This window comes from Myiozetetes cayanensis, unplaced genomic scaffold (assembly GCF_022539395.1).
Source record: "Myiozetetes cayanensis isolate MyiCay16 unplaced genomic scaffold, myiCay2020 scf10, whole genome shotgun sequence".
NCBI classification, from domain to species: Eukaryota; Metazoa; Chordata; class Aves; order Passeriformes; family Tyrannidae; genus Myiozetetes; species Myiozetetes cayanensis.
In genome coordinates, this window is record NW_026086605.1 from 14,116,267 (window position 1) to 14,142,061 (window position 25,795).

Below are 25,795 nucleotides of genomic sequence, written 5' to 3' on the forward strand. Positions count from 1 at the left end.
TCAAACCGAAAAGTCATTTTATTGGTACCATACATGACTCATAAATGGCACAAACTATGGAGGGGAGGAAGAAAAAAATAAAATAAAAAACCAAAACAAAACAAAAGAAAAAACACAACCAAAAAAAAAACCCCAAAAACCAACCAATGAAACAAACAAAAAACCAAAACAAAAACCCCCCAAAAAACAAAACAAAACAAAACAAAACAAAAAGGCATTACAGTGTGCCCGGGGCAGTGAGGGCTCCACACCTCCACGGCAGCCCTGCGGCATGGTGTGGAGAATTGTACCTTAATTGCAACTCTCTCAGAGACCCGCTCCCCTCCCACCACACCAGGCTCCCACCCTGGGATGCTGCCCCCACCTGCAAAGGGGCTGTGGGGACCCCTGTGCCTTCAGCTGTGGGTCTGACAGGCCATGCCCTCTGCCTCTGGCCTGCCCATGGAAGGGCCCTGGAGCCGACAAAGGCATCTCTCCGGATATTTTCAGCTTGACCAGGGCTGACTCAAAGGACTCCCATCTCCCTGCCCAGCCCCAGAGACAGCAGGAGGAGACACACAGGGTGGCGCCCACCCTGTCTCAGCAACCCCCTGCACTCGCAGCCATGAGTGGGCAAGTGCAGGGTCCCACAGCACCCCTGCTGCAGCCAGAGCCCCCAGGCAGGGACAGCCCCTCAGTGCCACCTGCCAAGCCCCTGCCCCACAGGGCAGTGGGACATGGACTATGGGATCTCCGTCAGGGAGCTGGGCGCAAGTCTGGCAGAGAGAATGGAGCACACAACCCTCTCCCTCAAACTTCAGGGCTGCTCTGCCTGCCCTGGGCTCCCTTACACATGCAGACAGACACACAAACCTCCCGCACACACACTCTTACACACATTCAGACCCCTCCCACTAGGGCAGTCCCTCCCACCCTGGCCACCCCCCATGGCAGCACTTGCTGCAACCCCACCTTGGGACATGCCAGGGGGGCCCCATGGGCAGCCCAGACTCCCATCTCACCCCAAAACCTCCCTCCAAGGCTGCTGGGGTGAACTGGTTAGCACAAATACCCTCCCCCAGCACCTCCCATCTTCTCCTTGGAAGAAGCCTTGGAAGGGTTTATTTTTTTTCTTTTTTCTTTTTTTTTTTAAACCAAAACAAAACCCCAAAATTATTATTTTTCTCATCGTTTCCCCTAACATCAATGGAGGCACCTGCTCTAGTGATAACACATTGAAAGAACAGTATCGTACACACTGTCTACAGCGCGGAAATGTACAAGCACGAGGTACACGAACCCAGGGGGGGGAGTGGGGACAACAGCACACAAGATTTACATTGAGGAGGGAGGCGGGGGGCTGATCCCCCTGACCCCTGGAGGGATTAGAAAGGAAGTCTGCAAAGTCTCTCCTTGGTTTGAAGCTCTCCGAACTGGATATAAAATGAGACTTCCAAGAGAAGAAGCCTGTACAAAAGTCAGGACAGGGTGAGAGGGTTCAGGACAGGGAGGGGGGAACTGGCAAGGGGGCTGAGGGGGGCTTTTCCCATTTTTTTTCTTTCTTTTTTTTTTTAAACTTACAATTTTAATAATATTATTTTTTTTTCTTAAAAAAAGACAAAAGTAGGAGGTACCAGGAGCCAGGGTTTGCAAAGGGGCCCCAGGCAGACTCACGCAGGGTGGAGGGAACACAGGGGCTGCAGGCAGTGAGCAAGGGCACTGGCTGCTCCAGCAGAGCTGCAGGTCCTCCGTGTCCCTCCAGGCCCCCCGCCACACACTTCCTATATACAGAGTGCCCCCATGGCCATGCTGCGCTTTCGCTCTGGGGAGCGAGGGGAACGGGAGGGTGCAGGAGAGCGGGGAAATACGATGGGGCCCTATCCTCAACACCACCCCAGCGATGCAGGATCTGACGCCAGCCGGAGGAGGTTCTGCGGCAGAACCCGAGGCATAAGGACGGGTTTCTCTCACTGACCCCCCCGCCACTCAGCCCGAGGCTGGACCGGGGATGTGCAACCCTGCTGCAGGTGGCTGCTCAGCAAACACCAGCCATAGGACCCGGGCAGGAGGAGGGTCTCAGGGCTGTGCCAAACCCCAACACGTGGCATCTGGTAATGCCAGCTGCTGCTAACACCTCCCTCCTAATTCCCCCCACTCAGCAGGGAGGGGTGGGGCACATCGGGGCGGGGATGAGAAGCTCTCTGGGCAAGAAGCAGGGAGGAAGAGAGAGGGGGAATAACGAAGCTATGGCCCCGGAAACCCACCCCTGCCCTGGGGTCCGTTGCGGAGGCAGGCGTGGGGGTGCGGGGAGGCGGCGGGGGGAGAGGGCTGGGGGCTGCCTGCCTGGCACGCGCCCCAGGCCGTGCACCCCATCATCTGCGCGGCGCCGGTGTGCCCCCGGGACCTCACCGCTTCCCAGTCACTCTGTTGCAAATGTACAGGTAGATTGGTTGGGACTGAGTCCACGGGGCGGCGGGGGGGCCGTTACTGCGACGCCTGTGACGTGGGGTTCTCTGACTTGCTCTCCTGGCTGGAGGGTGGTTTGCTGTTCCAGGGGCTGTTGGCCCCCAGCGCCGGCGAGTTGTTGAAGCTGTCCTCGTCGTCGATGCCGTTGGCGGCGTCAAACTGCGTGTTCTCCAGCCGGGTGATGAGCCGCTCGTCCTCGTCCCCAAACTCCCCCCCCATCAGCGTGGGCTCGCCTACCACCATCACATCCTGAAAGGGGAGACGGTCCCGAAACATAATCGAGGTGGGGGGAGCCTGGGCCGCCAATCTCACCCTCAACACTGCAGCCCCTTTGCCCAGCTGCAGGGCCACTTGCTCATCTCCACCACATGTCCCAAGCTCGGGCACTGTGTGGAACAACACATCCTCACTCCCTTGCAGGAGCACAAAGGAGCTAAGGAAGGCAGCTGGGACACCCATTCCTTCTTCTTCCCATCACATGGAAAGAGCTGGGGGTGCTTGGACAGGCAGTCCCTCGGGGTCTCCCCCTAGCAACTCCCAGAGGCTGGGGCAGAGCACCCTCCCCTCCACCCCCAGGGAGGAAGAGAGAATGGAAACGGGATGCTTACAGGTACCTGACTGGACAGGGCAAAGGTGCTGGCTGGGCTCTTCTTCTTGCTGTTGCTGTTGTTGGTGTTTCCCCCACCGGAGCTCATGGTGCTGCCCCCCGACATCTTCCTTTTCCGGCGCTTGCTGGGCTGCTGCCGTGCTGGCTCCGCTGGTGGAGGATGGAGACATACATGGTCAGTCCCAAACCCTTTTCTGCAAACCCCACCTCTGCAAAGACCACTTCTCCCCTCCAGGCAGCATCACCACCCTACTCGCCGGTGCAGGGGACAGGAGAGGCAGCGGGAAAATTTCCATCCCTGCTTTGCTTTCCACAAACAGCTGGCAGCCCCCAGGCAGGGAGCACTGGCTGCCTGCAGCCCTGCTCTGCCCCAGTAGGAAGGCAGAAGGAAGCCAGCTGCTTGTCTCACCACCCCAACCTCACAAAACGAGGCCAAGAACAGCTCTGGGGCTGGGAGAAGTCTGTGCTGAGGGCAGGGCCCAAGCAGGCAGCCCCAGAGACCCAAAGGCAGCACAGCAGGCAGTGTGAAACTCACCAGGCGGAGCAACCATCCGCTGCCACTTCTGGAAGAGGCAAGTTTTGAGGCAGTCCCGAGGACTGAGGCTGTAGGTCTTGTGTCGTGACATGAGCTCCTGCATTGGTTCTAGGATTACACAGAGCTGCAGGGAGCAGACAGACATGGATTTAGATCGCAATGCTCCGAGCCCCAGCAAAACCCCTCTGTTAGGCAGCCGTCTGCACTGCACCAACCCAAGCCACGCTGGGAGCTTGTGGGACACGGCAGACCCGCTGCCCCACGGTTCTCTGCAGCACCCCTGCAAGACCCCTTTTTCAAAGTCTGCCTCGCTGTCTCCCCACACCCCAGGGCAGCCAAGAGCTGCATCCCCTCCTCTTCTGGCATGCTTACTCGGAGGTAGTTGAGTGTGGAGTTTGAGAGCCCACAGCGTGTGATGTTCTTGGACAACTGGTCCAGCATCTGGGGATCCTGTGCCTAGGAGCAAGAGGGACAGATGGCTCAGCTGCATCCTGTGCCCTGATCTGTGACTGGGGGGACTGGGTTGAGGTCCCCCCAACCTGCACAGCAGCTGGAGTAGCTCAGCAGTGTCAGTCGTGCCTGGGGGAGCTCCTGGAGCTGTACTCACATGCATGGCAAGGATGCTGCGAGGGATGAGCTCTCGATGCTGGCGGATGCTGAAATGCCACGTCTTTATCCTCATCATGTCATCAAACATGAACTCCAGGTAGAGCCGCCCCTCCACACATACCTGGACATGGCATAGGGTCAGGCACAGGCTGCTCCAGCCTCCCCCAGCCCAGATCCCCTGAGTAGCCCTTGCTGCACACTGGACACCCTCCCAGTGGCTTGCCTCTGCCTCCCAGGAGACTCAACACAAGCCAAACCCATGAGCCCTGTGGGACCACAGCCACCACGGGGGCACACCAAAGCAAGACGTGAGGGGCAGCAGAAGCTGTAGGCACAGCCAGTACCTGGGTGAACATGGGCTTGCCGTGCTGGGTGACCATGGTGCACTGGTCACAGTCCAGCGAAACGAAGTTGTTGTGGAAGGACTCCTTGGGGTGCTTGAGCACGTAGTAGAGCTCTGTGGCCCCCCCCTCAAAGATGCTGCGGAAGTAACGGGGAATCAAAGTCCGGCCGATCGCTGGAGCAGAAGGAGGAAAACAAGGTCAGTAAACCTGGCTCACCCAGATGTGCCTTGGGACATACATGAAGAGGTTCCTCCTGTCCCTGCTGGCTGAAGACCGCTGACCTCCAACACCCTGCCCACATCCCCCTGAGCACACAACTCTCTCCTGCCGGAGGGCAATGCCCTGACGAAGGAGGGCTCAGGCTGGTACTCACTGTATCTCTTTGGTCCATCCTCCAAGCAGAAAGTGATTGTTAGCATGGCGTCATCCTCAAAGAACTCCGTGGTGAAGGCGTCCCACCACAGATTGTCACATTCCTGAGGATGGCGGAGAGATACTTAGTTTATGGGGAGGAGAGAGAGACAGACAGACAGCCACTGGCTGCCAGGCACAGTAGCCATGCGCTCAGTCCATGGGGGCTGCGCTCCAATATGAGTGCTTGCAGATGGGACTAGTAAGTCCTTATGGGACAAGGTGCTTGAGGATCTCCACAGTGGGACAGCACCCTGCAGCCAAGGGGATTTCTCCTAGAGCCAAGGCAGCTTATAACAGCAGGCAGCACAGAGGACCCCACCCTCAAAACACACACACGGAAGCATCCTCTAACCCCTGTCTGCCCCTTGCTGCCCCAGCTCCCTACCTCTGTCCAGTTCTGCAGCCGCTTGTTGAGCTCAAATATCCTGTAGTCAGTCTGGTTCCCGTACGGCGTGTGCCTCCTGCCCAGAGAGCACAGGAACCCATCAGAGGGGAAGGCAGCCACAGGGTGGGGAGGGGTCCTGAGCCCATGGTTGGCAGAGTCCAAGCAATCCCCCCACAAGTCCCAGTCAGCAGTGTGCTGGCCCTGCTCAGGCACACCCACCACGGGCACAAGTTCCCCTTCCTGCAGGATTCCCATCAGCCCCCCATGCTTACCCGATTCCAGGCTCCAGGTACGTTGGTGGGTACATAGGAGTAGGTCTAGGGGTGGAAAGAGATGCAGGCAGATCAGTCTTAGTGGGGATTTCCCACCACAGCTCCCCCTTCCCCGGTTACAGCAGCAGGTGATCAGGCTCGCTGGAGGCAAGACCCCCACACACGGTGCGGGCTGCACCCTGGCTACCAACATGTGACAGCCCCATGGGCATCCTGTACCCCAAAAATGGGCTCTGATCTCACATCACTGGCTACTTCACCCCTGGGACCTGGCCCACTGCTTGCTGGCGATGTGCCCAACTCCTCTGCAACTAGGACTGGTGCCAGGCAGGAGAGATTGGAGAAGGGGCTGCTTTGGGAGAAGCTGGGAGTGCTCCCTGTCCAGAGTCATCCCAAGGGCTTGGTCTGGAAAAGGGCTTGGCCCTAGAGAGCTCAGGACCTAGGGGCTTTCTTCATTCCAAATATCATTCTTGTACAACCCAGTACCACCTGTGCCTGCTCTGACCCCTTCTCTACCCTTGTGCTAACTGAATTCCAGCACCCCACTTTCTGCATGCTGCTGGGAAGCATAACAGAGACCCTGGGGTGCAGACTGCAACCTTGCAGACCCCTCCCAGGACACCAGCTCACCCCACATCTCGATCCAGCATGGTGCCCGGGTGGAAAGGGGGGAAGGCGTTGCCGTTCGGGGGCTCCTTTGGCGAGTACAGCTTGAATGACTTAGAGGAGCAGCCTGTAAAGAGAAGGGACACAGGTCAGTGGGGGCACCCTGTGAGGAGATGCATCCTGCTGCTGCTGCTGCTGTGAGGAGGAAGAAGGATGAAGGACCAGCCAAGACCCTGTTACCACAGTCACATCCCTCCTCTGCTCTCCCCAGTGTCAGCCCAGCCCTTTCACTCCACACACAGCTCCAGGCCTCCCCTTTGCAGGATGGGACTCACAGGGTCAGGGCTGAACTCAGGATTAGCAGCCAGAAGAGCCCAGCCCCATGAGAAGGTTCCCCACAGGTGCCCAGGGTTTGTCAGTTCTCAGTTGGCTGGGCTCTGGGGATGTGCCCAAGGGGGACAAGTCCAGCTCATTAGCCAGAGTGGGGGATAGCTGGACCCTATCCTCTCCATAGCCCTCCTCCCGCGCTGCTCCTAATCCCACCAACCGACCCGGGAACCACACGGGATCTTTTCGCTGACCTTTCCATCGTCATGGTGACGGGTGAATAATCACCCAGAGGGACGGATGGCAGGTCCCCAGGCAGCCACCATCTGCCGCTCAGGCAGACCAGTGGCCACCCAGCTCCAGGCGGACAGAGAGATTCCACACGCCAGCCCCCAGCTGTGATCAAAACATCCCAAAGCCTCATGCCCACTGCAGTACCAGGATGAAGGACAAGAAGCCCACAGTGGGCCGTGGGGTGTGATGGGGTCTACAATAGAGCACACAATGTGTGCAAACCAGCAACATCCCTGAAAGCAACCAGGAGACAACCCCCCCCGGCCTGCCAATGGGAGACAGGGATGGATGCCTGTCGAATCCAGCCATGCCGGGCACAGCCAGACCCATCCAGGCTCCCAAGGGGAAGCAGGGGGCTCCCACACTCACTAGCCCTCTCCCACAGCAGGGGCAGGTTCCCAGGAGCTGCAGCTGCCAGCACCCCTCCCGAGGCCTGCGGGAGCCCCGGCACACCCCGCGGGTGGCAGGACCCAGCATGCTGTGCCCGGGCGCTGCCGAGGCACGCGGCTCCCTCCCGGCAGGCAGGCGGGCAGACAGGCTGACCTGGATGGGGTGCAGCGGCGGGCGAGCTGCCAGGCAGCTCTGGCTCCACCGGCTCAGCCGGCCTCGCTGCGCACGGGCACGTCTCCCCCCGCCCCGCTGCAGGCAGGGGCCCCGAAGCCGGCCACATCGGGGCCAAGGCGGGATCCCCATCGGCTGCCCGCCTGCACACAGCCCTGGGACGGGCACTTCCCAACGCCCACAAACTGCCAGGATTGCCAGCCAGTACTGGAGAAAGCAAGCCCAGCAGTGGAGGGAAGTGTTCCCGAGGCACCAGGCACGCTGCTGCCCATCTGGGCTCTGACGCACAGCTAGGCTGTGGGGAACAGTGCAGGGACAGGATCGGAGCAGCAGTTCAATTGTGTCGGATACAGGAGGGGAGCAAAAAGCACCAAGGTCAAGGAAAGCGATGCCATCAGCACCAGGACCCGAGATGTCCAGCTTGTTGCAAGCCATTAGCCAACACGGAAGAATGACCAGGGCATCACCTTCACCCCTGTAAAGCCTCCCGGGACCCCAAGTCAGCAGTCACAGGGATTGCATACACTGCTGAGCAAGCAAGGGCTGGTCAAAAATAGAGGGGGTCACCTCCTCGGCATTAAATCCAACTTGCAACAGGGGAAATCTGTGTTTTACTCCTTGATTCTTGTTTTCTTGGAGCCTTTTCACCATGTTTCCGTGCAGCAGCTGAATCCAGCTTCTCTCCAGCACCCACCAGGATGCACCAGTCCCATAGGGCTGGAGCCAGCCCAGCCACTCAGACATGGCTCACAGCTCCAGCTCCTGCCCGCCTGCAGTGAGGATAAGTGGGGCACGGCACAATTTCTCATACAGCTGCTAACAACATTGGCCCCTTGCTCTTACCTAATGTTTTCAAAGATAAAAAAAATTTTAAAAGGGAGGTCGATGCTGGTCAGTCGGTGCTGTGAGGGAATTTTTGCTTTCTGCTTTATCCACCTCAACTTGTACCTAATGGAAATGATAATTCAACCCAAACTGTACTGGAAACAGAGCACTTCCATTTCCTCTGCACTTTCAGCAAACAACACAACGTTGAAGGTACTCGATGCTTAGGAAACTTCCCAAAAGTGTGTCTTCTGTTGAAAACAAACTGATTCATTAGGCAGAGACAGCACTGGCTGGAGAACTGCTTGTTTCTGGTCACCCTGTCCATGGGGAGGAGAAAAAAATTGGACCCAGCACGTCTCATCCTTCAATTCTTTGTTTTTATTCACTGATGAGAGATGGGAGGGTTAAGTCCCCAAGGCTTCTTGCTGTTCTCAGTCCCCATCTTTTTTCTCAGGGAGCAGAAAGGTCTCCTGGGGTGGGGAGACCAGGGAGACATATCACTCTCCATTCATTTGGCTTCTCCTGCTCCTCCCTAGCTCCCTGCTCCTGGAGGTGGGACAGTAGATAAGCCAGGTCACCACTCCTACCCAAGCATCCATTTCCATCCTGGGCCTTCTCTAGCAGGTTAATATGGACATGACCTGCTTTTGGAGCTCCACTGAGTGACCTATCTCAGGATCTAGAGGAAAGGAAAGGAGTCTGTGACTGGCCTCAGTAACACTGGCATCCTGACCAAGTGTTATTTTTAATGCAGTGTAAAATATGTAATTGGATTCAGTGGTTTAAAACAACGCTAGCAATAGCCTTAGGATTTGATATAGGCTGTCCAAATTCTACATTTACTGTACACACTTTACATGAAATAACATAAATACTTTAAAGCAGCAGCAAACTAACTTTTACTCACGCAAGGGTCACGCTGCCTGGTCTGGGAGATCCCTCCATCACCACCTCTCCCCTTCATGCTGCTCCAGCTGCACGTAAGCCCTGTCCAGCTGGATGAAGTGACCCAGAGCTCCACGATGTGGCCCTTCCCAAGTCAAGCCCAGTGCTTGGCCCCAGCTGGTGTTTCCACATGACCCTGCTCTGCCTCCTGCTTTGCGCACAGAGGATCTGGGCAGGCTTGGTGCAAACAGGGATGCTGCCCGGTGGCTGAGCATGTGATGCCCCTGTGGACCCTGAGCCAACAGGAGATGCTTCCAATAGCTATCCTCTGGTGCTAGCCCAGCACTGCAAAAACATTCAGCAAGGGGAAAAAATCAGGCTGATGCTGCAGCTGGTGAGCTACTGGTCCAGGCAGGTCTGGGCAAACAGCACAGTGCCTGCCAGGTGGGCAGCCTCACAGCTCCTCCTCAGCACAGAGGTGCAGGAGAAGGGAACCCCGTGAAGGGATGTCCTGCCTCAGCATCCTCTGACAAGGCCAGGTCCTCAGCCGTGGGCAGGATGGAAGCCACAAAAGCTTGGGCAAGTAAACAGCTCCAGGAAGGCAGGCACCCAGGGAAGGGAAGGCAGGTGCTCTACCCATGACTCACGTACAGCCCAGCACTGCCCAACCCTCCACATGTCTTCTCCTCTGTGTTCCCTCCCTGTGAGCTACCAGCCCCATGGGGAAAGCTCTTCTAGTGCATTTTCCGGTGGGTTTGCTAGAGCAGGAATGACTCAAACCCTACCCAAGCCCCCAGAGCTGGGGAACTTTGGGATTCCTAAAGCACCAAAAGCACAGTGGGCACTTTGCAGAGCCAACATAGACAGGAGACAGCAGGACACAGTGAGCCGAGACCAGCACCAGCTGCCTGCCTGGGCAGGGGACGTGCAGAACAGGAAGAAAAGCCCCTGCTTGAACTCTTTTCACTTCAGCTTGCCTGTAAAGAGCAAAGAACTGCTGAGGACAAAGGCAAAGCAGCGTCAACATCTCACTCCTACACCTGTGGCCATTGGTAGGAATCAGTGCCCCGCCATCCCAGAGAGAAGCCAACTCCAGCTGGGCAGCCAGTGCTGCTCCGTGCAAGCAGCAAAGCTCAGCAACAAGGCAGAGGCTAAAAACGTAAATGATAAAAATAAATGAAGAAGCAGGGCTTGAAAGGGGCCACAGGGTTACAGCTCAGCCAGGGAGCATCCTGCTCCTCCCAGCAGCCCAGGGAAGAAGAGAGGCCAGCCTTCACTAAAGGCAGCCAATGCTTCCCAGCATGCTCTGTGCCTGCTTCCTGGCTGCCTAACGAGGCTTTAAAGTGTAAATAGCGGCATTGTTTCACAGGGCTGCCTCGCTGGGGTGTGGGAGCGGTGATAGCGGCAAGAAGTACATCTTCCCAGCCCAGTCCCACTGGCATGGCTGGTGGGAGGGTGCTATCCAGGAGGCTGCTATCTGGGGCTGGGTGCAGGGCAACAACTCAAATAATTCACGTGGTTCTACCCAGTGACAGTGCCTGGTGTCCAGGAAGTTGGCAAAGCTGTGAGGCAAACATGGAGAAGTATTCAGAGTGACTGGGACAGGCAGAGGCACATGGAGCAGTCCCTGGTCTGCCCCCACAAGCCTGCCTTCACCTCTTCTTTCTCCTCTTCTCTAGAAGAGAGGGAATGGAGCAAAGCCAATTGCAAACCCTGATGTTGTTATTAAACACACAGGAACCCAGGCAGCACACACAGAGGCATGACCTGAGACATTATCAGCGACAATCTCAAACTGCAGCAAGCCCGTTTGCTTTGAAAATGCAGAACTGATGCAGCTGAAGCTCCCAGGAGGCCGGGCTGTGTAGGGAAGACAAGATGCCACTTTTGGAGAAGACCATGTGCCATGGACTCAGCAGCATCCAGTCTGAACCCAGCCAGCACATCGCCTGGCCCTGACCCGTACAGAGGCAAAACCTGCATCGCCACCTGCCCTGCTGTGTGCAGGGATTACCCTCTCACTTTTCCCAAGCTACATATCTGAGTCAGCCATGGAGCTTATCTGGACCACAAGCTGCTTCCCTGCCTGTACCACGTGGCTGTGCACAGTGTCCCGGCTCCAGGTCACATCCTGCAGTGTTAGTGCAAAAGTCCCCCACGGCAGCACACAAAGCACCTGGACCCAAGGGTGCTCCTCTCTATAGGCTGCCTCACAAACTCAGGGGGACAGCCAGAGAAGGGATAATTACTTGCAGCTAGTTATTACAAAGTGACAATCTTGACGCAGGCTGCGAGGCAGCGCTGGCCAGGATGTGGATTTACAGGTCAAGGCCCAGAGTAGTCCCACAGCCCCAGCTCTGCTGGAGTCCCCGGTCTCCTAGGAAGGCATCCTGCAGAGCTGGGTACTCAGCTGAGGCCCTGGGGGACCACACTGCCCTGCAGCACGCTAAGGATGGCAGCAGTCTCCCCTTTCCCATTTTGTCCCTCAGATGATTCAGACACGTAGATGGGGAATTCTCCAGGAGGGAAAAAGGGAGAAGAGCACGCCCTGCCAATTGCAAAACAGCCAGAAAATTGAATCACGTCCAAGGCTGCGAGCCCCAGATGCAATCCCACAGATAACCCAGTTTCAGCTCCTCTACTATCAACTTACCACGAGGCAGTCATTTCCTGCAACTCTCAGGGAAATATCCCACTGTCCCTAATTACTCCTTTCAGTTCACTGTCTCAAAGACGATCCATAATCAAACACTGCCGGTTTCAGCCTCAGGAACGCACCTTTCACATTTCTAGCCACTTTCCCTCTCACCCAGACCCATGCACCCTGGGGCCCTGCCATCATGCAGTGACTGGGCTCTCATCCCTCAGCGTGCAGTCAGCACAGGCGCACAAACGAACAACATGGTGTGGGAGCCACGGGGCTGGAAAAAAACCCTGTCGGCATCCCGTGAATAAAAGCCTCCAGACAAACTAGGGTTTTCATCATGCAAGGTTTTCTAGGCTCTGCAGCAGCACAGAAAAATTCAGTCAAAGGCAACCGTGCCGATGGCCTCACAGAACATCCTTGCTCCTGCCTCCTTGCCCACCACGCACGTGGTGGAGTAAAATACACAGCTCTACAAGGGATTCTGGGCTTGTTGCTCGGCACAGCCCTCCACAGGGACAGAATCTGCCCCAGAGAGCTGGAGCCAAGAGCCACAGCAGGGAAGTGGCAGCAAGAGGCTGAGGTCTGCCCTATGCCAACAGAGGGGGCTTCATACTGATCCCTCAGACCCGCAAGACTGCCAAGTGCTGCTGCCTCGGAGCGCAGGAGGCTGTCAGCCCCCACGTGGCACATGGAGATTTGCGATCCCGGGATGCAACACTCCACCTCACTCCCCGCCGCTGCCATCGGCGCCGAACGCTGCACGCTGGGACGCGTAGTCTCCGGAGACAGCAGCCCCGCCACCAGACAGCCGCCTTGCTCCATGTTGCCTCCTAGGTGGAGCCCCACAGCCCTGGCAGCCGGCCAGGCGCCCGCTCTGGAGGGGGTAAAAAAGCTGGATAACTCCTGCCGTGAGGATCCAACTGGCCATGCTGGGGTGGCTTGAGCCTGGGGGCAAACCATGACGCTGGGGTTGTAGTGGCTGTCCCAAAGTCTGTATCACTCACAGATGCCCAGGGAGGGAAGGCACAGTGAGAGTACGGTGGGAACCTGCCCAGTGCAGCTCACAAAACACCTCCATTGCCTCTTCAAGCTGCCAGGGCAAGCCTGCCCCCCTGCTGAGGCTGAACTTTTCTCTCCTCAGGAGTGATGTGGGAGCGGCTGAGCGAGGGACTGGCCGGCTGCTGGCAGCGCTGGGGACAGAGCAAATGCTGTGGTTCCTGCACTTGCACCGCACCACTGCACTGGCAGCACATGCTGCCACTGGCATCAGGGCTTTGGACAACCAGTGCAGGATGGGGCCAAAACCCCAGGGAGCAAAAGGACAGGGTCTGGTCAAGCACACCTTCTTGCTGCTCCTGAGGCACGAGCAGCCCAGTCCCAGCACCGCAACTCTGTAGAAACTATCTTTACCATCGCAGCACAGCCCCGGGGAAACCCTCTCACCCAAGCAACCCTAGTTACAACTCCACCCGAAACAACAACAACCCATGGGGCAGCAAACCTCATCGCAGCTAGCATCACAACCCACAAACACACACGCACACGGAGCAAACAACAGCAGGAGCATTCTGTACTCGGGTCACTGAGAAGACAGGAGGTTTCCAAGAGAAAGGACCAGGAGAAGTGCTGTCCAGCTCTGCCACCACACAGGACCTGGAGTTTGTATTGTTTATGCAGACCTCAAGCTCATGCCAGTGCAGAGCTGCAAGCATGCAGAAGACTGGCACACTGAGAGAGACCACAGGGGTTGCTGCCACCCTGACAGCCATGGGACAGGGAAGGAGCCCTGGGCCCGGCTGGTCCACATCACCCTCTGTTCCAGCATACCGATGGGCTGGGCAAGCTCGGGGACGCCAGGTATCACTGCTCTTTGAAAAGAAGCTGAAAGAGACTCCAGGTTCCTAGACCAGAGCACCTTTGCTCCAAGCGAACTTCTGGGGCTTTTCACTGTCTTTTTTCTATTTCACATGGATTGTGACCTGCTGCCGGTGAGGGGAAAAGTCTCCATCAAAAGACACCAAAACCTTTGTATCACCAAACTTTCAAGCACCAGCCTGTCCCCCTTAGATCACAACTTTTTCTCTCTGAAGTAACAAAACCTGCATGTTGTTCTGCTCAGCGCTTCTCTCCTCAGTCTTTAAGCGTTGCTCAGATCACAGACCTGGGATTTCTACAAAAATCAGGAGCAGAAAGATCACGTTCAGTTCTACTTCAGTGAAAACTACAATTCCCCACAACGAGAACACTCCAAAACCTGAGGCTTTAAAAAGGAACATGGACACTGATGTTTACCCATACTTAGAAACAGTAGGACCAGATACCTGACGAGCACTGGAGGAGTCGCTGCAAAACTGCTTGGACAAGGTGCTATTGAAAGCAGGCAGAGAACCACTGGGAAGACCCTGGGAAGGGGTGTTTGCTCCCACACCTGTCTGGCCCACTGGGCACTCTCAAGCAGGCTCAGACTCCGCTGGTGAGAAGGAGGCAGGTGAGGGTTTGCAGCGCGGGATGGGTGCATGCTCCGTGCCCCAGAAGGTGACTCCCTATGGGACACCCCCCCTGCCTTGGAGCTTTTTGCTCACACCTCACCCCAGGATGGGCTGACACCTCCAGTTTGGGCTCCTGCTACAGCACTGGCTTAGGTAGAGGCAGGTTCCTGCCATGGTGCCTGGCCTCTGCCAGCCAGGGCTGCAGCGAGGTGATCGGGGGCTGCCCAAGCCAAGGGAACCCCAATAGTGCCACCCCTGGGTGCTTATTGCCCATCCCAGGTGGGCTGGCAGAGACCACTGGACGTCAGCACCCAGGCAGACACCCGAGATCAGGGTAGCCTACCACAGCAACTCTGCCGAGGGGGCTCCAGGGAAACACCCTCCCGGTGAAGACACCCCTCCACAGTGCTGGCATGCATGCCGATTCCTAAGCCGGAGCTGCTGAGTTTTCCCCATTCCCAAAGATGCTGCTCCCACCCCTAGCCTGGCCCCTTGGCCTCCAGCTCTGGCTGCCCCGGGCTGAGCCAATGCTTTGTCTGCCAGGGAGGATGAGCCCCCTGTGCCCATGGCCCGCTGAGTCTGGCCCCCCCGGGAGGGTAGCTCCTGTGAGAAGGTGTGTGGCCCTCAGGCGTTTGCACCCCTTGGACCTTTTATTCCCTTTAAGGCACCCATGGGAGGTTGGCGGGACCCTCTGAGCTGCGAGCAAGGATGAAGTTGCAGCAGGCAGCGAGGTGAGGCGGGTGAGCAGCTCACAGAGCCAGGCACCATACCCGCAGCCCCCATGACAGCCCACGCAGGGGGACGCGGGAGGACGCGGGGCAGCTGTCAAGGGGCTCGGGCAGGGGAAAGAGCCGAGGGAAGAACAAAGGGAGCTGCGGGCTGGGATGGAGTAGGGCACGGTGGGGCATGGGGGCTGCCGGCAGCATCACACCGGGCTGGGGGGTGCCGCTCCTTAAGACAAGACCTAGTGGATGGAGAGGGGAGCCGGGCGGGGAGGGCATAGGCAAGCAGGGGGGGCACAGGCAGGGGAGTTGGTGGGGAGGGAACGAGCTGGGGGCCAAGGATGCACAGAGCAGCTGGGGAGGAGTGAGAGACCGGAGAGCTGGGTAAGGATGGAGAAGGGAGCCGGCGAGGGATAGAGAAACGGGACACGGGGAGAGCCGGGCGGGGGGAGCAGAGGGCGGGCAAGGGGCTGCCGCGGGGACCCCGGGCCGTACGGGGGCCGGGCGGAGAGCGGCGGCGCGGTGCGGCCGCGCACAACTTCGCAGGCGCGGGGCGGCGCGGGCGGGACCCCGGCCCTCACCTCCGCCGCCAGAGCGGGGCCGCCACCCGAGGGGGGCACCGGGAAACTTCCGCGGGGGAAGGGGGCGCGGGGGGCGGGGTGACTCACGGCGCGGCGGCGGGCGGGGGTCCGGCGGCGGCGCGGCGGCGGCGGGCGGGCGGCGCGGGGCCGCCGCGGGGCGGGGCGGGCGGGGCGCGGGCGGGGCGGGGGCGCTTCCTTTGTCTGCGCCGCGGCCGGGACCACAATGGCTGCGGCGGCGGCGGGGCCCGCTCCCCCCGCGCCGCGCCGCCCCGGGGCCCAAGGGCCGGGGTGGCGCCCGAAAGGGGTCCCTGAAGAGCGGCTCCCCCGCCCGCCCAGCGCCGGTACTGGCGGCCCCCGGAACGGGGGGATGCGGGAGCCGCGTCCCGCTGAGGAGCTCGGTACCAGCCGGGGCAAGGATTCTTTCCCCACCGCGAAAGTTTCAATAAAAAAACAGACCTCCTCCTTGGCTTAGTGTGGGGGTGTCTGAAGTTTATCGGGATTTTCTTTCTTTCCGAAACTTGTTTTCCTTTCCCCTAGTTCAGGGAGAGGAAAAAAATACGACCGGTTCATTTGGGAGGGGGGATGAAAAGTAAAATGTGCCCGTTTGCAATTGCCTTCAGACCCCACGGATCTCCTTTCCTTGACAAAACTCCAAGCTCTTCCAATTTGGAATTTTTACACAAAAATTTCTATTTTTGTAAAAAATTTTCATAATGAAAATCTCCATTATGAAAAATCCCATTTTTCCCATTCCCTTCCTGCCTCGCATCTGCCCCTTGCAGCTCCTGCCCTGGCAAGTCATACTGCCACAGACCTCTGCTGCCAGCCCAGCTGGCAAGCCCATGGGCAGCAGGGACATGAACCGGGATCCTCGAGTCCAGATTGTGTCCCCCAAAGCCCCAAGAGCCCCCAGCTCCGGGTGGTAGAGCAGGCTCAGCGCACACACACGCACATGCCGGTGCATCTCACCCTGCACACGTGGGCTGGTGTGCACCCCATGGGCTGGCATGCACTTGCATGTCTTCCCAAATGCCTCCCGGCACAGCCCTGGCCAGGTGTGCACCCACGCCTGGGGCACACACACCTTCCCACACCCCCTTGCTTGCAGGGCCAGGCCCGCACCTCATCCCCTCCCCAACAGCAGCCTTGGGGTAATGCAGGCACAACCGGTCAGGTCCTGCCAAGCACGTTTGCCCCCCTGACAGAGCAGACATGGCGGGTGCAAAACCTCAGCCACAAAGTTTTGGGGGTGTCCTCCGCTCTGTGCTTGTGTACCCCAGAGCCCTGCAGCTGAGGACTCGGGGGAGCCCCCTGCCCCACAACCATGTTGCTGGCTGGGACCAGCACCAAAGACAGACAGGCAACATCCCCCAACTCCTGACCCCCATGCCCCCTCAGCCAAGTGAGGATCCATCCCCATGCCAGTGCCCATCATACCATAATGATTTCCCCTTGCAGGCTACCCTGCAGTGAACACCACTTTCCATGGGCACATAGCTAAATAGAGGAAAAGTCAATGTAAACCCCAGACAAACAGAGAGAAAAACTCACTGTAAATCCAACAACCTCTGTGACACCCTACTCTGCTAAAGGTATGTGCAGCTGGAGATGCCCATGCTGTTGGTGCCCCAAGAACTGGGCATGGGGATGCTGTGAGTGCCCCAGCATGCTGCCACTCCACTGCCCATCCCCCTGTCAGCCCAAATTTGTGTGGCACCAGGTGAGACGGGGCTGCAGCACGCTGACCCCACCGTCCTTAGGCCAAAAAATTGCTCTGGCTGCAATGCCGGTGACAGCTCCAGGATGGCACACCCCTCCTGGCAAGACAGGTCAGTAAATACAGTCTGCCTGCACCCATTCCCACTCAAGGATGCACGAGGCACAGCCAGCCACCAGCACTCAACACCACACCACTACTGCAAAATACTGCAAAACAGTGAAAAAACAGGCATTTTGTCCCTGTACTGGAGACTCCTGGCACCAGTTCCATGGCCAGGGGGATCAGAGAAGAGCCCCCACTGCCCGGTCCGGTGCATCTACAGCAAACATGCCCTGAGCAATTTATCCTGGGGCTCAGCAGCCCTTCGGGACTGCTCACGTGTCCCTGCTCGGCTCTGACGACAGCGCTGGACTGGTCCACGTGGCTGCAGCAGCCCCAGCTGTTTATGGTTATAGCCGAGTTAATAATTAAATAGATGCTGGATGGAGAGCAGAAGGGCTGGGATGCAGCTGGGAAGCGTGTGTGGCAGTGACTGTGTGGGGGGAGCCCCTTGCTCACGATGTGCTCACGCCCGCAGTGCAGGGGGAGCAGAGGGTGACAGGTTTTTGCAATAGGGCCCTGCATCCCCCAGATCCCAGCTTCCACTCTTCCCTTAGCAAGGGCCCCATGCCTGCCTGGTCTCCCCAAAGTCCAGCCCTGATCCAACACCTGGTGCAGGTCTCAGGCAGGGAACCAGCAGCAGCTCAGGAGTAGGAGTGAGTACAGGGATACATCCCAGACAGGCAGATGGGAAGAGCCCAGCAGGGACTAGCATAGCCAAAGGATGCCCAGGTCTCTCTGATCCCTGTGGCTGCGGCTTGGTGTGCCTGCAGAGAGTGCATGAGGGACCCCAGGCAAGCAGGGCAGGAGGCAGGGCATGCTCACACCAACACCTGGCCGGGGCCCCAGCAGGCGCAGGCATAGAAGAGGGACACGGACGCGCGCTTGCATAAAAAATAATAATAAAAATCTGCTAGCTCTGCAAAGAGCACAGCCTGCACTGGGGGACGGACTGGCCTGGCACTTCCAAACCTCACGGACTTGCCCAAATAGCAGCCAGACCTGGGCGCTGTCGCACGCACGCAGATGCAGCCTGCAGCAGTGCAGCATGGCACACACCCCAGAGCCCCCTTTCAGGAACACAACAGCCATCCCCCCAAATCCTACCACCTTTCAAACAGAAATATGCATTGCTTCCCTGTTTCTCAAGAAGAGGCTTCTCTCCCCCCTAAAGCTATGCATGCCCAGATCAGGGGGGAGTTCTGGGGCAGAAGGGCCCCCTTTTTTGGCTATAGAAGGCACAGCTCCGTCTCTCCAGAAACAAGGTTTGGGGGAGGCTGGAAACGACATAGTGAGTCATGTCGGGCAGGCAGCAGATTCTGGGGACTCCTGGGATTAACCCTTCAAAACCAGAACCACTTCCAGATATCCAGATGCAGGAGGAAAGCCCAGGGGCTGGGTGGAAAGTTGGCTGCCAGGGCAGGGTGGGAGGTTACAGGGTCACATCTTGAGCATCCCACAGGGGATGAGGAAGATAACCTAAGTATGTGAGCCCCAGACAAGCAGCAACCAAGTGCTTGCATCACTGCCCATCCCCTCCAGAACAAGAAGAGAAAGATTACAGCAGGGTACAGGACCCAAAAGCACATGGCATCCAAAGCATATGGGATGTCCACCCGGGTTGGCCACATCACCGCTGGGCTGGCCACAGGCTCCAAGGGGAAGGTGCAGTAAGCTTTGGCAGGTCCTTCTAGCAAGAGGTTTCCCCATGGCACCAGCACCAGAGAAACATAACACAGTGTTCCTATGCTGTCCCTGAGACATCACAATACATGTCCTGCGAGAGCTCAGCCCCAGCACAGCCACCCGCAGCAGTGAGCCCCAGCTCCTCTGGCAGCAGCCTGGGGCCAGCCTGCCAGAGCCGCAGGGTTTTAAGGCTCCTCAGGAGGCTCCAGGTGGATTCTCTCATGTTACAAGAATGGTTCATTTTACAGCCCCTTTCCCGGCCTGGGATCTCACGGCAGGGAGGGGGTGACACACAGCATGGCTGCACAGCCCCAGCATCCTGCGCCTGCCCTCTGTCCCGCAAGAAGACCATCACCCGTCTTAAGGGGTAGGCAATGCTGCTTCCAAGGAAAATCACAACACAGTCCTCAACACTTAGTAATGCAGCTCCAGGGACTCCTGGTACCCACATGTCACCGTGCTCTCCCATGCTGGAAGCCCCTCTGGAAGAAAGTAGGGGACATCTCCTGGGGCCCGGCTTGCACATGGTTGAGTCGAAGCAGGTAACTCTTCACCAGCAGAGCCCATCCCCCCTGCCACCCCAAACATGGTGCTGCTGAACACTCTGGAGCAGCTCTCCGAATATAGCAGCATCAAATAGCTCCATCAATAATGCATCGCTTCTGCTTCCTCTCGCTGCTGTGTTTTCGTTGCTAACATGCGTGTCCTTCCTGTTAGTGGCTGCCTCCTCCCCACCAGCTAGGCCAAGCAGGGACACGGCCACCATGGGATGGGGATGGCAGCTCCCACAGCTCCAGGTCCAATTCCTGTCGGGATCAACACACAGCCCCATCCACTCCACTTGGGGACAGCCTGGGATTTTGGGGGGAAGACTTTTCCATGGTCCAAGCCTCCTGCCGCGCACGCACCGGCAGCAGGCAGGGTGCCTCGGCATGCCGTGGCTGCCCAGAGGATTTGGCAGGGGCACCGAGCTGGGAGGAGCATCAACGACATCTCCCCAGCCTCGGCGGAGAAATGCCCCTCTGCAAGGACTTTTGGCAGCCCAGCACTCCCCGTACCCAAAAGGCACACCCATTCCTGACTCCATGCACTGTTGCCCCACACCAGGGTCCTCCAGCAGCTCTGCACTGCTGTCCCCTGTGGGGAGAGAGCTCCCGCTGCCATGCTCCTGCCTGCTCCTGCCCGCAGGTGCCCCGGGCTCATCCTGGGCCAGTTGGAGCAGGCAGGTTGGGGCGCCTGGACCTGCCCCATGCCCGGCAGAGCTGCGTGCCTGCAATGCCACAAGCTGCCTTGGGCTCCCACCAATGGGGAGGCAGGAGTTGGGGTGGGCAAGAGCTGGCACCCAGTACCCTGCAGCTGCCCACAGTCAGCAGGGGCAAACCCTGCCCTCGAGGGGAGCCCCCCAGGCTGCACAGGGCCCCAGATAGAGGAAGATGCAAGCAGCAGAGCAGAGGTTGGAGCAACCGGCTGCTGCAGAACAGGGGTGGTGGGAGCTGCCGCCCCTCTAGGCTCATCAAATAGTATCCAAGCACTGCCAATGTCCCAGCCTGCCTCAGGCTGCAAGCACGATGTCCCATCTGCACCTGGGCTGCACTGCAGAAACCCCGCTGCATTCACAACACCAGCACCTCAGTGTGTAGTAGGGGGACAGAGGCTGCTGCTCCTGCAGAAAGCAGGGGCCCCACCCACCCCTTGCCTGCCACCCCCTCACCGTGGGGCCATCCTGGGCACAGACAGTGTCACCTTGGTAACTCTGGGACCTAACTGTTAGTTCCACAAAGCCAAGGGCAGAGCAAGACCCTGCAAAGTGGGGACAGGAGCTACGCCCCACAGGGCCCCCTAGGGAAGTGGCAGCAGAGGGGTGCAGGCAGGGCGTTATCGGCCACCCTGAAGGGAGGGTGGGGCAGGTCTGGGCAGGGGCCAGCGCCTGCCACGGGGGAGATTACACCCTGGGTTTAACGTTCGCCCCGATCCGAGACCTGCCTGGGAGGAAAGGGGGCAAGTTGCAACAAGGGGCCAGTCTGACAGTTCTTGACGGGTCCTGGTCCCCCACCAGCACACCCCTGCTCAAGGGAGACACCCCACACTGGTGCACAGCCCACTCTCCCGCACTCCCATGAGCTGCAGTGAACTTTCCCAAAATCTGCCAGTAGCACCCCTGCTGCATCCACCTCAACCCTGCCCAGCAGAGACCCCGAGAGAGGGGCAGACAGTGGCCACAACCCCCTCTCCAGGTGGGGCCTGGCAGCCCTGCCTGCTCCCCAGCACCCTCCCCCAGGCACCGGCAGGAAACCACAGCCGCAGCCTGCGGGCAGGCTGATAACGGTCACCCAGCCCCATCCTGTCTGCACCCACCGCCCGGGGAGCTGCCCCCATACCCGCTGCTCCCAGGCCCAGGGGTGCATCCACACCACACACAACGGTGGCCCCAAAGGCCCAGTGTCACCTCCCGTGGAGCCAGGGGCTCTCACAGGCTGTGCTGGTGGTGCAGCGTGTGCCCCAGGACGCACCAATGGTTGCTGAGCACGGGTATGCTCGTTCCACAGTGCTCCCAGCATGCTGCTGGCACATCACGCAGACCCATGCCTTGTGTGTACAATAAACATGCATATGGCTGGGCAACCCTATAGCTGAGCAGGAGCAGGAGAGGGTGGCATCAAATCGAGTGAGCTGACAGGCAAGGGAAGGACATGGGACACTTGTAGTGTTGTGGCTCCCACCCTGCCTGGGGGCATGCAGCTGCCTGGCCAGTGCATTCCTGGCCACAAGTCCTCCCTGCCCCGGGGGGTCCCATCCCACTGGGGCACTCACTCACTCCTCAAGGAGTAGCTTTCACAGCAGTTTGGGCTGAGCAGATAACATTTCTGGAATAAACTCGAGGCCCTGGGCAGACAAACAGTGCTGAGCCCATTGGTACAGAGCTAACCCATCCACCTTTGTCCAGGCAAATCTTGGGTGAGCTTGCACCAGCCCTAAGGAAAGCTGTGATGGCACAACCTCACATCAGCAACCAGATCCCTGAGAAATCACTTTGCTGAGCACCAGATAGCCACAACCCCATCCCGACTTTGTTGGAGTGTGCCAGGCACAGGCAGCCAGCACGGCACAGACAGCATCTACCATGTGGGCACTTTGCTGCAGAGGGGGACAGGGCTAACAGTGTGTTCCATCCAAACATCACCAGTAACACAAAGAGAGCCTGGACAGGAGCACACAGACGTGTACGATGAAGCCTTGGAACCCCCACTGCTCCTGCCCCCAGCAGGTCCAGGTGCACCCCAAGGTGCTAGGTAGTCTCAGGGGCATTTGGGAGGCAGAGCCAACACAGGTCAGGGCTGCCTGACCCCCCCGCCACGGCACTCAGCCCGCTCGCTGCTGTCCCTCTCCCAGCGCATCTGTCGCAGAAGGCATGTGGCACAGCTCGGCCTCGTGACGGTGGGGGACGCATGGCGCCAGCTTGGTAGAAGGGAGGGATACGGCAGTGGGCCGTGCCCTGGCCAGGCATGTCCATCCCGGGACCTGGAGGATGTGGGCTGGGAAGCTCTCCCTCCTGATGAGTGGTGCACAGGCTGGCTCCTTGCAAGGTATCCCAGGGAAGGCGCTGACCTTGGGAAAGTTGCTTCCCTGCCATGAAGCTGGAGCCAGCCCTGCAGGGAGGAAGAACAGCTCTGCTTCACTCTGCTCCCCTCCTCCCTCTCTGCACTGACACCGTCACTACAGGGGGAAAAATAATGATAATAATAAAAATAATTAAGAAAGAAAGTGCAGAGCATGCTGGGAGAGCGAGCAGTGCCCCCAGGGGTCAGGGCCCTGCTGAGGTCTGGATGCCGAGCCGTGCCCGGTGAGAAGGGCTGAGCAGAGCAGCCCAAGCCACAGCACCACCGGCACCAGCACTGAGCATCTGCCGCCCTGGCCTCCGCCACCTCCTCTCTGAGCCTGCCACACTCTCCCTGTTCACCTCTCCACATCTGGGGTGGGGGCCAAAATCCCCCCAGTCCTTCACTGGCCCCAGCAGCTCCTCACCATTCTCTGGCACAAGGACTGCGTCAGGTTTCCAGCTGCACAGCCTCCCTGTCCCAAAGCTCTTGGGGAGGGAGGAAAGGAGCAGGGAAACATCCCCAGAGGGGCGCGAGTAGAGGTGCACTGGGGCAGGATGCAACCCCAGGGATGGCAAGGAATAAGGAGCCCCTCTGAGAAGGCACAACTTCGAAGGGGGGCAGCCAACCCCCCCGCAGCAGCAGCTCCCAAGCAGGAAACTCCTCCAAGTTAATGCAGCCCTGAAGAGCAGCCTGGGCAGAGCGGTTCATTAAATGTTTCTGGCTGGCGGGAGGCCAGCGGCAGAGCTTGTTTTTTCTATATTCCGATAAACAGTCCGGGGAGGGGAAGGGGGAGGGGGCGCAGGCTCTGGATGTGCCACCCAGCCCCGGCGGGGGAGCGGGGGAAAGGCGGGGGGCACACGCACGTTGCACGCACCCGCATGTCCTCCCCGCCGCGGGGGAGTGGGCAGCAGCAGCAGCGTGGGGGGGGGCCACAGCACAGGAAGCCATCCACAGGGATGCTCCCAGGTGTGGGGTGACCCCATGGCCCCTCATCACCGCGCTGAGGGAGGACCCCCCTCTTTGCGCCCACCAACATGGCGATGACATTCCCGGTGGCACAGGGCCAGCTCCCGGGGGACGTGACAGGGCCCCACCGTTAGCTGTGGCTCGGCCTTTGCCCCGCCGAGGCGGGACCCCCGCCAAGGCTGGGGGTGTCAGGAGGAGTGTCATGCCCCCGGTGCGGGGTGCCTGCGGGGCGGGTGCTGTGGCTGCTCGGCCTGGCTCGCAGGGAGGTTCACGTGACTTTCTGCTTGAGGAAGCAGCGCTCTGGCAGCTTCCAGTGGGAGATGGAGGAGGAGGATGGGGGAAGGGGCCGCCTGCCTTCATGGAAACACGGCGGCAAGGCGCAGGCAGCACAGAGGCGGGGAGCTGCCACGCAGGGGCAACCCCTTCCCCACGCCAGGGATCCAGCTACAAACCCCTCAACAGAGGTGGCCCCAGGGGATGCACAGGGATCATGCACTGTCACAGCATCCCATTGCCCCCAGCAATCCCCCAGCACGGGGGTCCTGGCCTGGCAGAAGGCTCTCTCGGGACCACAGGGATGCTGTCACAGAAGCTGGGCTGAGGAGCATCCCCACTGTCCCTGCAGGGACCCCAAGTGCCAGTTGCCTAGGGAAATGGCAGAGTCCCTTCACCAGGGCCCCCTGGACTTGGCTCCCCCTGTCTGCTGCCAGGGGCCAAGGGGACCTGGTGCTGGAGAAGGCTCCAGCAGCCCCTTGGGACCCCTGCCCTGCCTTGTTCCTGGCATAATGACATCCTGCATGCAGCAGCAGCTGATGCAGCTGGGCCAGCTGCCTCAAACCTGCCCCCAAGTCCAGGCGTCCAGATAAGCATTCCTGTGGGAGCACCCTCCTGGGTGCTGAGACCTCAGCAACTCATCACACCTCCCATGTACTCCAGCAGCCTCAGCAGCCCACAGTCGGGAAGAAGCCTCTGAGCAGACACCCCACAATGGCCATGGTGACAGGGCATGCAGCACCCTTGCCACCAGCAGCATGGCCAAGCCCCTCCAGGGATACTGTGCCTCGTGCTCACATAGGGACCGGGTGCACCCCACAGAGCTCCAGTCACAGGGGCTACTTCGGGGTCACTCCTCACAGTGCCACCTGCATGCCTATCCAACACCCCTGCAGCACCCTGCCTGTGAGGTCCCAGCCGCGGGGCTGGGACCGGCACCCATGTGCTCTTGGGTCCTAGACCTCTTGGTCCAACAGATCTCAGGATCCATGCACAGCATTCATGCCAATGGGTTCCAGCCTCACAACCAGACCCCAGTGTCCATGCCCTAGGGACTCCAGCCTACAGCTGGACTGTAACAGCCCATACCATGGGGAACCCATTCCCATGGCTGGACCCAATGGCCACACCACAGTGCTGGGACTCCAGTGTCCACACTTTGCTGAGTCCCATAGCTGGTCCCCACTACCAGTGCCATGGAGACCCCAGCTCCACGGCCAAAGCTCAGCACCCACATGGAAGTGTCCCCTGTCTCACAGTCATCTCCCAGCAGCCATGCCCCAGAGACCCCAGCCCCAGGTCCGAGAACCAGTGCCATGAAAACCCCAACCCCACAGCCAGACTCCACCATCAATGGCATGGGGATCCCAGCCCCACGGCGAGATTCCAGCAGCAATACCATGGGAACCCCAGCACCAATGCCTCGGGGACCGCAGCCCTACGGCCAGACCCCAGCACCAATGCCATGGAGACCCCAGTCCCATAGCAGGACACCAGCACCAATGCAGTGGGGACCGCAGCCTCATAACCAGCCCCCATTCTTTGTGGAGCCAGACCCCAACACCGACACCACAGCGGCCCCCACCCCACAAGTGGTCCCAGTCCCCCATCCAGCCCCAGTGCCGCAGGGACCCCTGCCCCAGGGACAGCCCCCGCGCCGCGCCACTCACCAGGGCATGCACAGCCCACTGACATCTTCACATGCCTGGCCCGGCCGGGGGTCGCTGCGCGCTGCCCGGGCCGCGGGGGTCTCGCATGGGCGAGCGCCGCGGGCTCCGGCGCGGCGGGCGGCGGGCAGCGCCGCGGCCAGGGGCGGTTGCGCCGCGAGCCGGCGGAGCAGCAGCGGGGTGAGGCGCGGCGGGGGCGCTCGGGGCGGGGGCGCTCGGGGCGGGGGCCGCGGC

The 25,795-nt window shown here is 59.4% G+C and overlaps 1 protein-coding gene across 2 annotated transcripts; it reads right to left on the minus strand.

The window, feature by feature from the left end:
- Positions 1 to 25,721, minus strand: LDB1 (LIM domain binding 1). 2 transcript variants are annotated; one of them, XM_050340851.1, is made up of 11 exons: positions 25,565 to 25,721; positions 6,242 to 6,344; positions 5,612 to 5,656; positions 5,340 to 5,415; positions 4,914 to 5,016; positions 4,541 to 4,713; positions 4,195 to 4,317; positions 3,960 to 4,043; positions 3,588 to 3,711; positions 3,060 to 3,202; positions 1 to 2,694 (listed from the first exon to the last, which is right to left on the minus strand). In XM_050340851.1, exons 1-11 carry the CDS (start codon positions 25,587 to 25,589, stop codon positions 2,464 to 2,466), a joined length of 1,230 nt encoding a protein of 409 aa, XP_050196808.1. In that variant the 5' UTR covers positions 25,590 to 25,721; the 3' UTR covers positions 1 to 2,463. The 2 variants fall into 2 exon arrangements, with proteins under 2 accessions (XP_050196808.1, XP_050196807.1); XM_050340850.1 differs by having other exon boundaries at positions 3,054 to 3,202; positions 25,565 to 25,720.
- Positions 25,722 to 25,795: the final 74 nt, after the last annotated feature.

Bases quoted from the DNA above. Each gene is read 5' to 3' on its own strand.
- LDB1 (XM_050340850.1), bottom strand. From the start codon at position 25,589: ATGTCAGTGGGCTGTGCATGCCCTG. The intron at 5,416-5,611 runs GTAAGCATGGGG...CTCTCTGGGCAG, and splicing joins TACCTGGAGCCTGGAATCGG to GAGGCACACGCCGTACGGGA. The intron at 2,695-3,053 runs GTAAGCATCCCG...CTCCCCTTTCAG, and splicing joins CCCTGTCCAGTCAGGTACCT to GATGTGATGGTGGTAGGCGA.